The following is a 13,459-nucleotide window of genomic DNA, read 5'->3' as shown; positions in this document are numbered from 1 at the left end:
TTTTTGAAACATTCAAATATGAAAGGTCCCCTATTATAGTCTTTTTCAACAATGGGAGATACCTTGGTTGTGTTAGGGTGAGTGAAGCAGGCAGGACCCAAATGCAGATTTCACAGATAATACCTTTACTTCAAGGCTAAACTAGAACAAACATAACACTACCCCGTGAACACAGTCATAGACAAACAAGGAACTAACAATGACAGACAGAAAAACCAGAACTTAAATACACACAAGACTAATCAAAGAAACAAGAGACAGGTGAGGAGGGAGGAGAAAACACAGGGGCACAAGGTGAACAGGATTCGCATCGTGAGTGCCGGTCGTAGCTCATTATGAACCCCGTCTGGCATGAGGAGCAAACTCTAACACAATCCTGTGTACTCATGTTTAAGGATCTTTTTCGAGGTGGTTCTTAAAAGAGCCTTTACTCTTTAGTGTCTCTACAGTGCTTCAGTACCGGGGTGCTGAAGAAAAGAGGGAGCAGATTGTCGGGCCTCCTTCCTATTTATACCGGAAGTGAGTCCGAAGGTGGGGCCCACTTTGCAGGTGGGCATGGTCAACAAGTGTTTTCAGTGCTGCTCGGGTGCGCAGGGGATTACCCAATAGCGATAGCCTTAGAGGGCTAAGCCTATACGAAATAAAACAATGGATGCGTTCTAGGCAGGTGGGGTGTGTGGGAGAGAAACTCCCTCTGGAGGGAACACAGGGATGCTAGGGATGCTAGCCTCTGCACAAAAATCTACTGTACGGTCATTTGTTCTGGAAATGTCATTTTGGAGCCTGAGTCCTGGAAAACAGGCTCGGGACTTAACTGGTTAAGGAATACAACCCACACAGTAAGGTGTATCCAGACCTGTATCAAAGAGTATGATACATAGAGGTAAGGCAGGTAGTGACACACCTTTAGAATTTCAAAATTTGACTGAGATAGATTATATTAATATCATCAAGTAACAACACAAATCCTCCTGACTCAAAGCCAAACAATAAAAAAAAGAGCCATAACAACTTTCTAGGGCACACACACACACACACACACACACACACACACACACACACACACACACACACACACACACACACACACACACACACACACACACACACACGCGGCCTGTAGTCAACCTTTGAATAAAGTAGTTACTATTAGTAGTTTGTTTAAATGCATTACTTATGTTTTTTTTGTCATTAACATAAAATAAATCTCACGTACCCCCTGTAGTACTGCAACGTACCCCTAGGGGTCCGCGTACCCCCATTTGAGAACCACTGCTGTAGTGTAACACACTATACAGGAAAGGGAGAACCCCAAAATAGGGCCCCTTTAAATGTCGTCAACACACCATTATCAGATGTGATCAAATAATCACATCACTGCGTCTTCATCAAATCATGTTTCAGAGATGTTTTGAATGAGCAGATGCTTAAACGAGTACTTCCAAACAGCACGGACATCAAACAGGAAATGGCACTTAATGTGAAATGTTAAAGGACATTATGACTAAAGGCTGTTGAAAAAGACATAACTCATCTATCCACTATGTCATAAAATAATATGTCAATGTAATAATACTGTTCATGTTATTCTAGACCTTCATACCCTAGCGCTGTGCAGAGCCTGGTGTCGGATGAGGTTGCTGAGGAAGGAGAAGTTCTTGCCACACTTGGAGCAGTGGAACCTCTTCTCCCCGGTGTGGACGCTCTGGTGGACCTTCAGGTTGGTGGAGGTGGAGAACTGCTTCCCGCAGTGGGGGCAGGGGAAGGGCCTCTCCCCCGTGTGGACCATCTGGTGGCGCTTGAGGCTGCACACCTGGCCGAAGCTCTTCCCACACTGGACGCAGCGAAACGGTTTGTCCCCCGTGTGGACGCGCTCGTGGATGCGCAGCTGGCACTGGTGGGCATAGCGGCGTGTGCAGAAGGTGCAGGCATAGGGCAGGTCTGGCGGTGCTGATCCAGTCTCCTGCTTCTGATTGCCAGATGCTTGATGAAGGTGGTTCGGACTGGAGAAGTTGTCCATTGTTCGGACTCCAGACCAAGGATGCTGGATGTGCTGTTGCTGGGAGTCCATGGCAGCCAGGGGGGTGTTAAAATCAGAAAGGCTGTAGGCTGCCTTACCTACAAACATGTCTTCACTGGATGGCTCATAGTTCATCGATTGAGACAACAACAAACTGCCGCGGCGGTCCTCTGCTCCAGGGTAGGGGGACTTCATCACAGTGTTAGCCTGGTCCATGGCGCTTCGAGGCCTTTTAGACGCTGTGGAGAAACTAGAGGCCATGTTTGCGCTCACATGGCTAAATGATGGGTCTTGTGCCACAGTTCCTGCTGTGTTTGTGGAACAAGATGGCCGCTGTCTATCTTCAGTCTCACTGCTCTCTTGCCATCCCAGCAGCGTTTGGGAAAGACTGTGTTTCTCTGGGGTCAAACCTGATTAGCCAAAGAAAACAGAATTAAAAGAATACTTTTTTTTTACCCACATTCACCTCAGAAACACTTTTTGTTATATTCCATGGAATGCTCTTAACATCCCGATAGCAATGAATAAATGAAATGCTTTGACAATAAATATATACAAATATTTCATCTGTGGAAGCCGTGGCGCTGTAAAAAGCACGACCAATTATCTGCCTGGCCCGGGTCAGATAATTGGATGGCCTACCTGCCTGTCAGCCTTCCATCTCGTGTGTGTTGGAGGAAGGGCTCTGTAAGGAAGTCTGAAGGAAGGGACAGATTTTTTTCGGCTGCGTAATTTCAAATTCTAGTGCACTCAAGCTGGTTTCTCCATTCTTACCTACCTTTAATACGGATAAGTCTAGCTCTTAAAATAGTCCAATATACTAGTTATCATCCTGTTTAATAAAAACTTGTGACCAGGGGCCTCATGTATAACGCCGTGCGTAGGATTGACGTGGGAAGGTTGCTTACGTAGTAGAAATCCGAAAAATAGGTCCGCCACTTTCCGATTCACCAAACATTGCGTACCGGCGAGGAAAGTGTGTATGGCACTTCCTACGCCGGTTTCCCTTTATAAATCACAACCAACTCGAAATGCGGTGCAGCTTTTGCGGGCTTCACGTAACGCCCATATTTGCCTATACATAATCAAAGAAACGCCCTTTCATTCATTCATTTTTGACTGACTGCATGGAGAAGATCGCAGGAAATTACGACAGAACAGCTAAAAAAAATATCTCAAGTCGTGTCAGATTTAGTTTGTTTTGGGGAGGTCGAGATAAATCATATTGTTTGGTGGATGCAGTTTGAACCAGAGTAGCAGCATGGAGGTCGGATCGTCACCAAAATAAATAAATAAGTGGTCCGAAAAAGGTGAATGACAAAAAAAATACACATAGCCTGTGTTTGTACTGGGGACAGGAGACCCCCCCTTTGATGAGAAACTGTAAGAAATGATCGGGGAATCCCTCCGGAGTGGAGTCATGACGACTGGATTTGAATTATCTTTTTGTATTTGGTGGTTTGTGTCCCAGCTGTCGATCAGCTGTGCGCAGCGCACTGCAACCTGTGCATCTCTCAACCCCCCCCCCCCCCCCCTCCCCTCCTGTGTTTCACGCGCGACTTATCAAGTCTTGGCAAACGGCATTAAACACGATTAAACATGTATTAAACATATAAAACCATGCTCGTATCTACAACCTATAGAAATGCAAAACGGCGTCAGTTTAGACGTAATTCTGTCCTCCTGCTTACCGCATCATTTATGAGAAAACATTTCATAATTAACACAACATATTCGAGGTGGTTTTAAATAACATATCCGTATTTATTTCTCCCAGTTATGTTTTTGTGTGCACTGAGGAGTCTCAAACAGGCGTTTGTTAAATGATTTTAAGATTGGCTTTAATCAATGTTTGAAAATGAATTCTTCATATATGATAAATGAGAGGTAACATTTTATTTATGGTATTTTTTCCACATATTTCTCTCCATTCTTCCTTCTGCCAACGGTGTCGCAGTTTCTCGTCTCTCCCGTTTTTGTGCTTAGTGCGTACGCATGGATTAGTTTGCGTGGAGGACTGCACGTTTTCCCGTCAAGTTAGTATTTTATAAATCGCAAACATTGCGTAGAAACTGACTTACGCAATTTTTTGAGCGTATATCCCTTTATAAATGAGGCCCAGCTGTTTTAGGAAATGACTGAGCCTCTCATTTTTTGTGCGAAACTATATGTATTTTTCAGTAAAATATATCTATCAGCAATATGTTTTGCCTTCTTTTGTGCCTTGATTTGAAGCAACACAGAGCAGCTGAGCATATTACCACTTAGTTTGGTGAGGACTAACCTGCAATCAAAATAAATCACTACTGTTTGCTGCTTGGTGGAAGGCTGAATGACGTGAACAGTGATACCTTTCTCTTCTTGCGTCTCTTCATCTTTGCACTGAGCACTGTTGAAGTTTTCCAGATGCCTCTGACCCTGCAAAGAGGAGGCAGGCATTTAGCACAGACAGAATAAATATCAATGTTTCTGAAAGCAGTCAATGGGTTGACATATGCTGTAGGTGCTATATATAACACAAATATTTTATGCATTCTAGTGATTTACTTTATGTTAGACCATTAAGTAAAATGTGAAATTACACCATACATTACAAATGTTATTTATTGGCATGTTTACACTGAACTGTATGTATACAGGAGGAGTACACATTATTAGAACATTCCCCTCTCTTCTTTGCTGAGCTCAAAACTCTCAAAATGCTACATTTATGCGATTATGTAAGCAACAGAAGGTAAGAAAGTGCTCTATGCAGAGCCAATGGGTATTCTTCACAGAGGTTTTAAGGCAGTTTACTGCAAGAAACAAACAGTGAGCGGCCACACGCTGTATTTATTTACAATTTGTAATAAACCTTAACATCACAACCGGGGAACAAACCTAGTTTATATGATGAGAGAGAAACAGGAACTCTTATTAGAATATTCATGTGATGATATGTTGAAAAAACTCATCCGTCTTATACACATTTTTATTAATAACATGGACAATAGAATAAAAAAGTATCCAAAGACTCGATTTGATTCTTCTCATTGAACTGAGGCAATCAATAAATTACATAAAAAAATAACTTGACATTAGTCATTCAGATTTACACACATCAGAGACCTTGTACAAAGAAGGAGAGTTCTTGTGTCTATAACATAACATGTATAAACGAACAATAGTTAGATTAATATTGATTAGAGTGCACAATATAAATAAAATAATTGAGAGAAGAAAAAGAGATATGTTATCTATCAAAACCCAGTTAGATTAACATTCATTGGATTGCACACTTTGTTTGTGTGGATATGTAGCACATTAAAAATTTAAATAGTAGTTAATGACTGACTGAATGGAAATGACAATAAATGAAAATATAAAACGAAAAAAGTGATCATGAAAATGTTTCCAATAAATGAAGAAAATTATTTTTGACCACTTTGTTGTTCACATATATCACATATTTGTAACTAAATGATACATTAATTGAAACAAAACACTGTATAAACTGAGGAGTGACTCCCGTGAGTTTCATGTATTTTCTTCACTCCGCTGTTAAACTGCTCTCATGTCAAGAAGCATGAGATCAGTGCATGCACTGCATCATCCAATCAGTGAGCGATACACAGTAAGGGGGCGGGGTGAGTGTCTGAGGATTTCATCGGAGGATGGTCAGGTGGTTCCTCGATTATCGCTCCTCCATTATCACTTGTCGATCCTCGGTCCTCCGGCAAAAATAAGGCCACTGGGACGCTACTCAAGATGGCGCAGACAAATCAACCGGGGGAGAAATGCTAACGCTACATTAGCATCGGCGATCTTTTCTACTTCATGCTATCTGCACAAATGGTTGACATTAAACATTAAAAAGACCAGGCTGTTCAGAGAGAATCAAAGGAAGGCAGGCAGGCAGGCAGCTTTGCATGACATTCTTCTGGACGTGTTTCATTGTGGTGATATTGAGGGTAGTCAATCCCTTGTTTAGCAAGACAGTAGTGACGGCCATCTTGGTGACGTGTGTTGTTGTGCAAGACAAGAGAAGGGGGTTCAGTGAGCGTTTCACACAAAAAAATGTGTTACTTCACAGTTTTACGACATTTTTTTTTGACTGGCAAAATTATCTTTTAAATTGACAAACATCATATGTGTAATTCGAGGCACAATTCAAACGGGATCAAAAGATAATCTTTCTCTGTCCATTGACTTCAATACATAATTTTTTCGAAATAAGGTCCCATGGAGGTCCACCGGAAGGGGAGGGACTTCGCCACTCTATGGAATCGAGGGGACGTTCCACATACACACACACGTTACCAAATAAGGAGTGAGAGTGATGCGTAGCCCATACTTGCCAACCCTCCCGATTTTCGCGGGAGACTCCCGATTTCATTGCCCTCTCCCAGTTTCCTCCCGGGGTCATATTTCTCCCACATTTCTGACAAAATCTGATTACTCAGGGCTGTCTCCACTCTGACTTTAATGCAGCTACACCATTGTTTGGTTTCCATGATAGCGTGTCTCCTTGGTAGCGCGGTGAGGAAGATAGTCACAGAAAACAGAACAAGAATCGACAACTCTACCCTCTGCTCACTCCTTTCCTGTGGATTAACCTTCAGCCGCGTTTTTCTCTTTTTAATTCCATTGGAAACAACTTTTTATCAGAATAACAGCAAAAGGTGAGCATATCTCCGTTTTTTGCTACCTAAAGCTACGTCGTGTGTTGTCTGGTGTAGCTTCCCCTGTCGCGAGTTCTGATCGCTCAGTGATGATACTTATACCTCTAGAATCTGTGGAATCTCAGCTTGCTAACAAAGCTTGTTTGTGCAGATCCGATAAGTAATAAAGTATTTATACCTAGAGTTCTGTGCTAAGTGCGTTAGCATTTTTTCGCTCAGGGCTCATTTAGACGCTTCTTGTGAGACTTGTGTTTTGTTTCGGTAAAAATTGTTCATATCATCAGTTAGCTGAGTTTCTTCCCTTTAAGTGAGTATGACACATTAATAGTATTACATTTTAAGAAGCCCTGAGACACAGTTTTGTGAAAAAAAAACGGGGGAAAAAGCCTGGGGGGGCTACGGGGCTTAACAGGTTAAAACAATTCATTGGTTTTTTTCCTGCAACACCCAAACATCCTGTCATTTTCTTTATTGTAGTGTTCAGCTGTGTCCGCCATCCCTGCACTAGATTCAAATTGCATATAATTAAATTAAAACTGAAACGGTGGATGATTAAAATAACTGGAGAGCCATTCAGACAGGTCAAATTTCAGAGGAGCTGCTTATGTTTGTGCTACATCACCTCTCTCAATAGTAATCCTCAGGGTTAAAAAGTGTTAGTATTGCTTTGAAAAGCCTTGTCTCGTCCTCTTCAGGGATAACTTCCCCCTGCTTGGTAACTCTGGTGCAGCATTATCCTGTGTGGGTGGGGGGGGTTGCTCTCTGAGTGCTGGATCTTTTGGTGCCTCTTCAGGTTGCTGGGATGGGAGAAGCGGCGGCTGCAGACGGAGCAGCTGAAGGGTCTCTCTCCGGTGTGCACATTGCAGTGGATGTCCAGCTGACTCTGGCACACGAACCTCTTGCCGCAGAGCAGGCAGGCGTAGGGCTTCTCCCTGGTGTGCCGGGCCAGGTGCTTCCGCAGGTCCGACTCCAGGAAGAAGCGCTTGGTGCAGATGGTGCAGCCGTACAGACGCTCCATGGTGACAGCGTGGTGGAAGGCCAGATGGAAGCTGCTGGAGAAGGGCTTGTAGTGGCTGTGGTGGGGGGGCTGGTGTTGGCTCGCAGGGCGGTGAAGATCCACGGAGGAGTTGATACCAGAGCTAATCCCACCACTAGATGTTCCTGGAATGGCATCTGGAGGTAGAACGGACCTTTCCTGCAGTGAGGACTTCACTTGCACTGATTCCAGCCCAGCGCCCAACTGAATCCTGGGTGATGTAGTTTGATCATGTCCGTTTTTCTCTCTTCCTGCTTCTGTCTTTTTCTGGTTTGCATCTGACCACACACACCCCTCTGATGCCGCCTCTCCATCAATGACTATCACTTCTGACAGGGAGGATGTGTCTAAAGCAGCCTTATTATCTTTCCTGATGTCCGTTACGTCGGCACAAGAAGCGACCACACTGCCGGCTCCTGAGTCCAGCGGCTCACTGTCCCCTGCTCTGACATCACTTCCTGTTAGCATCAGCTGGGAACTGTGGGTTGTGTCACTGCTGTCAGTTACAGCTGTCCTGCCGACAACTAATGTGACGATGTCAGATCCACTGACCTCCATTTCGCGATGGCATCTGGCGTCCATCGGGGGGCCGGGGGGTGACGTGGCGGGGTTGGCGTCTCCTCTAACGTCCGCCGCCTCGTGGTGGGGGGTTCCAGTCTCCATTGTTTCCTCCACCTTGACGATTAGCAGTCCCTCCTCCTTCTCAGGCTCTGCTGACTGAGAGGACACACTGATTAAAATAACTAAAATGATTTTATAAAAATACTAATAGGATTAAACTGCTGCCTATAGTTTAATAAATGATAAAGGATACCAGATGTTTTGATACAACAAGTCACGTACTGTATGTTTTGGCTTTTGCTCGGGCTGCCTTATTGTTTTATTTCAGATTTTTCAGCTAAGATATATATAGTCAATTTATCATTTTGAAATGCTTTTTCATGCTGAATTACCTATTTCTAAGAAAATGATGAGCACAACTCTGTTATACAGAAGATATAAAGTTGTGTTTCTGTGATGGGGGATTTTATAATCATTTGACTAATGTACAGGGGAGATACAGCATATTGGGTTTCTGTAAAAAAGAAACCAACACACTCTTTGTTTTTCCACATTTAAATCATTTTCTACCTCTCCCCTATGTCTGCATAAAATAATTTATAATTGCAAACAAACCAGAATAACGTCATGGCTAAATGTATGTCCCCCCTAAAAAAAAACTAAAAAAACAAGAGAGGCCAATATAAAAAATGATTTCTAGAATTGGTATCTGAATTGCTGCTGCAACAAAAACAATTTCCCAAATTGGGATCAATAAAGTACCATCTTATCTTATCTTATCTACCTCAGCTTTGGTGTTGGTGACAAACTCTTGATCAGGGTCCTGGTCCAGGTTGATGGGTTGGATCTTCCTTGAAGACTGCTGAGTCGCTGGATCTCGGTTCAGAAACCTGGTCCTGGCCTGCAGCATGGGGCCTGCTGGGAAATAAGAAGGACATGAATTGGTTACAAATGACTAATCTAGTCTTATGATCTAATGATCAGATCATTCACTGTGAAAGAGCAGGTGTTGTGCGGCCGTGCTGGAGTGTTGGGTTATGTCCTGTTGTGAACTGTAACCCCCTAAAGTAGAACACCTAGACTTCATATTCCAAATATACTGCTTCCCGTCAGCTTAAATGATTATTTATGATGGTTGTAATTCCTTTATGAAAGCAATATAAATAATCTCACACAGCTAGAAAAGATAAGACTGTGGGAAAATATTTTTCTTCAGAACTGTAACAATGGTTTGACTTTATTTACAATATCTCCTTCCACCATAAATAAATCATTCATAAACAAATTATATAATTATGTATAACAGAGCACTACGGGAGAGGATCAGGGCCACATGACATTTTGAGTTTGACTTTAATCTCATAATTCTAAGAAAATAGCCACAATTCTGAGAAAAAAAAGCCATATTTCTGAGAAAAGTCAGACAGAAATCAGAGGGAAAAAAGTCCGTTAGAATTCTGAGAAAAAAGTCAGAATTCTATTTCTCTTCTGTAGAACACACATTCAACAGCCATGCTAGGTTATGTCTATTGTTTAGCAATATGATTATGAAGACATTTTAAAGTTCCAGTTGTTGGGGCTTCTTACCGGCCAGTGAGTCCCTGCTCTGTCGGTGGAGGGGGCGGACCCCGGGGAAGCGGCCGCCGGTGAAGCCCTCCGCTCCCCTCACTCTCTCCGCCCGGTACCTGGCGACCTGCAGCTCCATCAGTTTGAGTTTCCGTCGCAGGAACTCGTTGTCCTTCTGGCTCCGGGACATCTGCAGGTGTACCACCGTATATCCGTCGTCTACAACTTTACAAATTTCCGCCACGGCCGCATTAGCCAGGACCTCCATGATGGAGGCGATCTGAGAGTGGAACTCCACGGAGGTCGACATTGTCACAGCGAGTCTGAAACACCCGGCTGTTTAAATAAAGGACCTGCTTCCTTAAAACAACACGGACAGTCCAGAAGCGTTGACGTGCTATCTGAAACGCATAGCTAGGTGTTTTGAAGTGATCCTAAATTCGGATAAAACGTGTACACAGACTGCTGTTGGAGTCTTGTTGATATGATGGTTGGTTGCAGAATGGCAATATTTCACAGTAGCCTACTTCCCAATAACTACACCACCACAGCGCCCCCTCCGTTCAGGAGCGGACCTGCACCACAGTAACTACAGTGTCGTTACACATTTAGAAGATAATACTGTACCTGACCCTGGTATCAACAGTGGAGTAACAACAAGGTACATTTACTCAACTACTGTACTTAAGAAAGAGTTACTTGTACTTTACATTTATATTTTTCATTTCAAGCTTCTTTTTACTTCATTACATTATGCAGATTTAGGTTATTAGGTTGTACAAAAATCAACACACATTATATTATAAGTTAAAGGTGGGGTAGGTCATTTTGAAGAAACCAGCTCGAGTGTGCTATAATTTGAAAATACACAGCCGGAAAAAATCTGACACTTCGTTACAGAGCCCCTCCTCACCAACACACACGAACGCGCACATGACCAATGAGGGCACGAGATAAGTTTGTGGCAGGCTGACAGGCAGATAGGCCATCCAGTTATTTCAGCCGGGACGGCTAAAATGATTGGTCGTGCTTTTTACAGTAGCTACTACGGCTTCCACAGATGACATTTTGCTATGGATTTTTTGTCAAAGCACTTAAGATATTCATTTCTATCGGGATGTTAAGAGCATTCCATGGATAACAAAAAGTGTATCTCGAGCCGGTTTCTCAAACTTACCTACCCATTACATTACATTACATTACATTGCATTTAGCTGATGCTTTTATCCAAAGCGACTTACAATAAGTACATTCGACCAGGAAGATACAACCTTGAAGAAAACAGAATCATATAAGTACATCAGGTTTCATAGAGCCAAACATTTCAAGTGCTACTCAACTGGCTATAGATAAGCCAGTCCTTTATTAGTATATAAGTGTTCTGTTAGCAGTTCTTTGTTAGTAATTCTATCGCTCGAAGTGGAGTCGAAAGAGATGAGTTTTCAGTCTGCGCCGGAAGATTTGCAAGCTATCTGCTGTCCTGATTTCAATGGGGAGCACATTCCACCATTTTGGAGCCAGGATAGCAAACCCACGTGTTTTTGCTGATGGGAACCTGGGTCCCCCTCGCAGTGCGGGTGCAGCGAGCTGTTTGGCTGATGCAGAGCGGAGTGCACGTGCTGGGGTGTACGGTTTAACCATGTCCTGGATGTAGGAAGGGCCAGATCCATTCGCAGCATGGTACGCAAGTACCAGTGTCTTGAAGTGGATTCTAGCAGTTACTGGAAGCCAGTGAAGGGAGCGGAGGAGCGGCGTGGTGTGGGAACATTTTGGAAGGTTGAAGACCAGACGAGCCGCTGCATTCTGGATGAGCTGCAGAGGTCGGATAACAGTTATCACTGGCTCAGTGTCATTTCATTTGACCAAATGTCTTTACATTTAATAGATTTTATTATTATCCACCTTTTCATTTTATGTCCTTTTATTTAAAACATTCTTTGATTCTTCATCTTTTGGTTCAAATTTCAATAAATGTAATTTGTATAATCACTCTTTTGTCTTTATTCTACATGAAAATGTTAAAGATTCCATTCAAATCTGTTGATTATTCATATCTTCCTCAGGCTAGGAATAGTATGAGAGGAGGGCTGCAGTCGAATAGTCCAAAAATCAGTTCCTAAATTCTAACCCTATCGTCTATTCCTTGACCTCTGAGTGAAACGTCACGGGGTTACTTTCAGTATCCGACGTTTTTATGATGCACCAGCGGACGTCATAAATGTGCGTCTGCTGCTATGGGGAAACTATGGAAACTACAGTTTTCTATACAGCGCACTACAACATGGATGTATAATAAGGTATGGTACTGTAGCACGAGGTAGCATCCAAACAAAAGGTGACTGTGACCAACATGAAGGGAGACATGAACGACAAATAATGAACCAACACCGAACACAGGAAGAGACAAGACTAAATACAGGGGGAGGTAATCACGAGACGAGAAACAGCCGGGCAGGGGAGGAGAAACACAAGGGCTACAGGTGAACACAATCAGACAATCAGACACACCAGGGAAACTAACGACAGGGTGGAAGACAAGACGCAGGGAGAACAGAATTGCAAAAAAAAAACATGACAAGACAGACCAAACTAAAACCGTGACATAAAACTAAGATCGTGACAGAAACTTATGTTCGTCACACTCTCCCTCCGGTCCACATTAATACAAATGATCCCCAAGATTGTATGAACTATGAAAAGATCTTAAAATCAATACAGATGTATTTATTATAAATGTAAGTCCTTAACATCTATCACGGTGTATATCACCATTCAAACATCTTTTAAAAGCTGAACAAACCCCACACAGCTCAGTAAAGACTGTGAAATGTTGACTTTATTTGATCATTTCAGTAAAAACTAACGTTCATATTTCTCTTTGTGATTATAATACTGATGAACGTTCAAAACAAAGCACTTTGGCAACTTACCACATACGTTTTAAAATGCTTAATAAGCACCGTAACTTTCATGATATAATTTCTCGGTCATAATCGGTTGTTTCCGTGAACGGCCAACTGTTGTTTGACGGCAAATGCTGTGGCTGCAAGGCATTGTGGGGCAGAATTTTCTCCTCTCCTTTCGGTGAGGGAGGTCCAGTGGTTCCTAAGCTAAAGGAGGTTATAAAGGAAGTTTAAAACCTCCTTTCCTATCATCTAGAGAATTCTAGCAGCACTTATCATGGCTGCCACTGAGGGACTTCCGGGTCATTTCACTCGGTGAGGAAGGTTCCTAAGCTAAATGGCCTATTCGACTGCAGCCGAGGCAATCCGAAATTGGCTTCCCTTGGTGAAAAAAAATGGAGGGATTGACCAATCGGATGAGGCTCACGTCATGCCCCTGCCAACCTGTGATTGGTCAGGGCCATGCCAAGGCCAATCCAGAGGCGGCTGGCTTCCCTTGCCTCACAATCCAATCAAATCGCATCAACTTCAGTTCGTACTGTGACTGTCATCACCTCCCTCAGAAAGTAGCAAGCAACTGAAGCAAGTGCAATTATGGAGGGGTGGAGATTTGGAGTATTTCATCAAAAATAGTTGTACTAAACTGCCGCTACAGCAGCAACAACAAATTAAATCTCATGACAGACCAATGCCCAAACTGGAGCTGTGTACA

General features: G+C 43.0%; 1 protein-coding gene across 2 annotated transcripts; it reads right to left on the bottom strand.

The window, feature by feature from the left end:
* Positions 1-104: 104 nt before the first annotated feature.
* Positions 105-10,328, bottom strand: LOC307041834 (uncharacterized protein). 2 transcript variants are annotated; one of them, XM_079685373.1, is made up of 5 exons: positions 9,866-10,328; positions 9,063-9,196; positions 8,270-8,434; positions 4,372-4,438; positions 105-2,430 (listed from the first exon to the last, which is right to left on the bottom strand). In XM_079685373.1, the coding sequence occupies exons 1-5, from the start codon at positions 10,152-10,154 to the stop codon at positions 1,598-1,600; spliced, it is 1,488 nt and encodes a 495-aa protein (XP_079541499.1). In that variant the 5' UTR covers positions 10,155-10,328; the 3' UTR covers positions 105-1,597. The 2 variants fall into 2 exon arrangements, with proteins under 2 accessions (XP_079541499.1, XP_079541500.1); XM_079685374.1 differs by having other exon boundaries at positions 9,063-9,193.
* Positions 10,329-13,459: the final 3,131 nt, after the last annotated feature.

This window comes from Notothenia rossii, assembly GCF_949606895.1.
Source record: "Notothenia rossii genome assembly, chromosome: 1".
In the NCBI taxonomy this organism is placed as follows: Eukaryota; Metazoa; Chordata; class Actinopteri; order Perciformes; family Nototheniidae; genus Notothenia; species Notothenia rossii.
The sequence above is the reverse complement of the archived record's forward strand: the minus strand, read 5'-3'. Positions and strand labels throughout refer to the sequence as shown.

Bases quoted from the DNA above. Each gene is read 5' to 3' on its own strand.
- LOC307041834 (XM_079685373.1), bottom strand. From the start codon at position 10,154: ATGTCGACCTCCGTGGAGTTCCACTCTCAGATCGCCTCCATCATGGAG. The intron at 9,197-9,865 runs GTAAGAAGCCCC...CTTATTTCCCAG, and splicing joins GAGCAGGGACTCACTGGCCG to CAGGCCCCATGCTGCAGGCC. The intron at 2,431-4,371 runs GTATCACTGTTC...TTGGCTAATCAG, and splicing joins AGAGACGCAAGAAGAGAAAG to GTTTGACCCCAGAGAAACAC.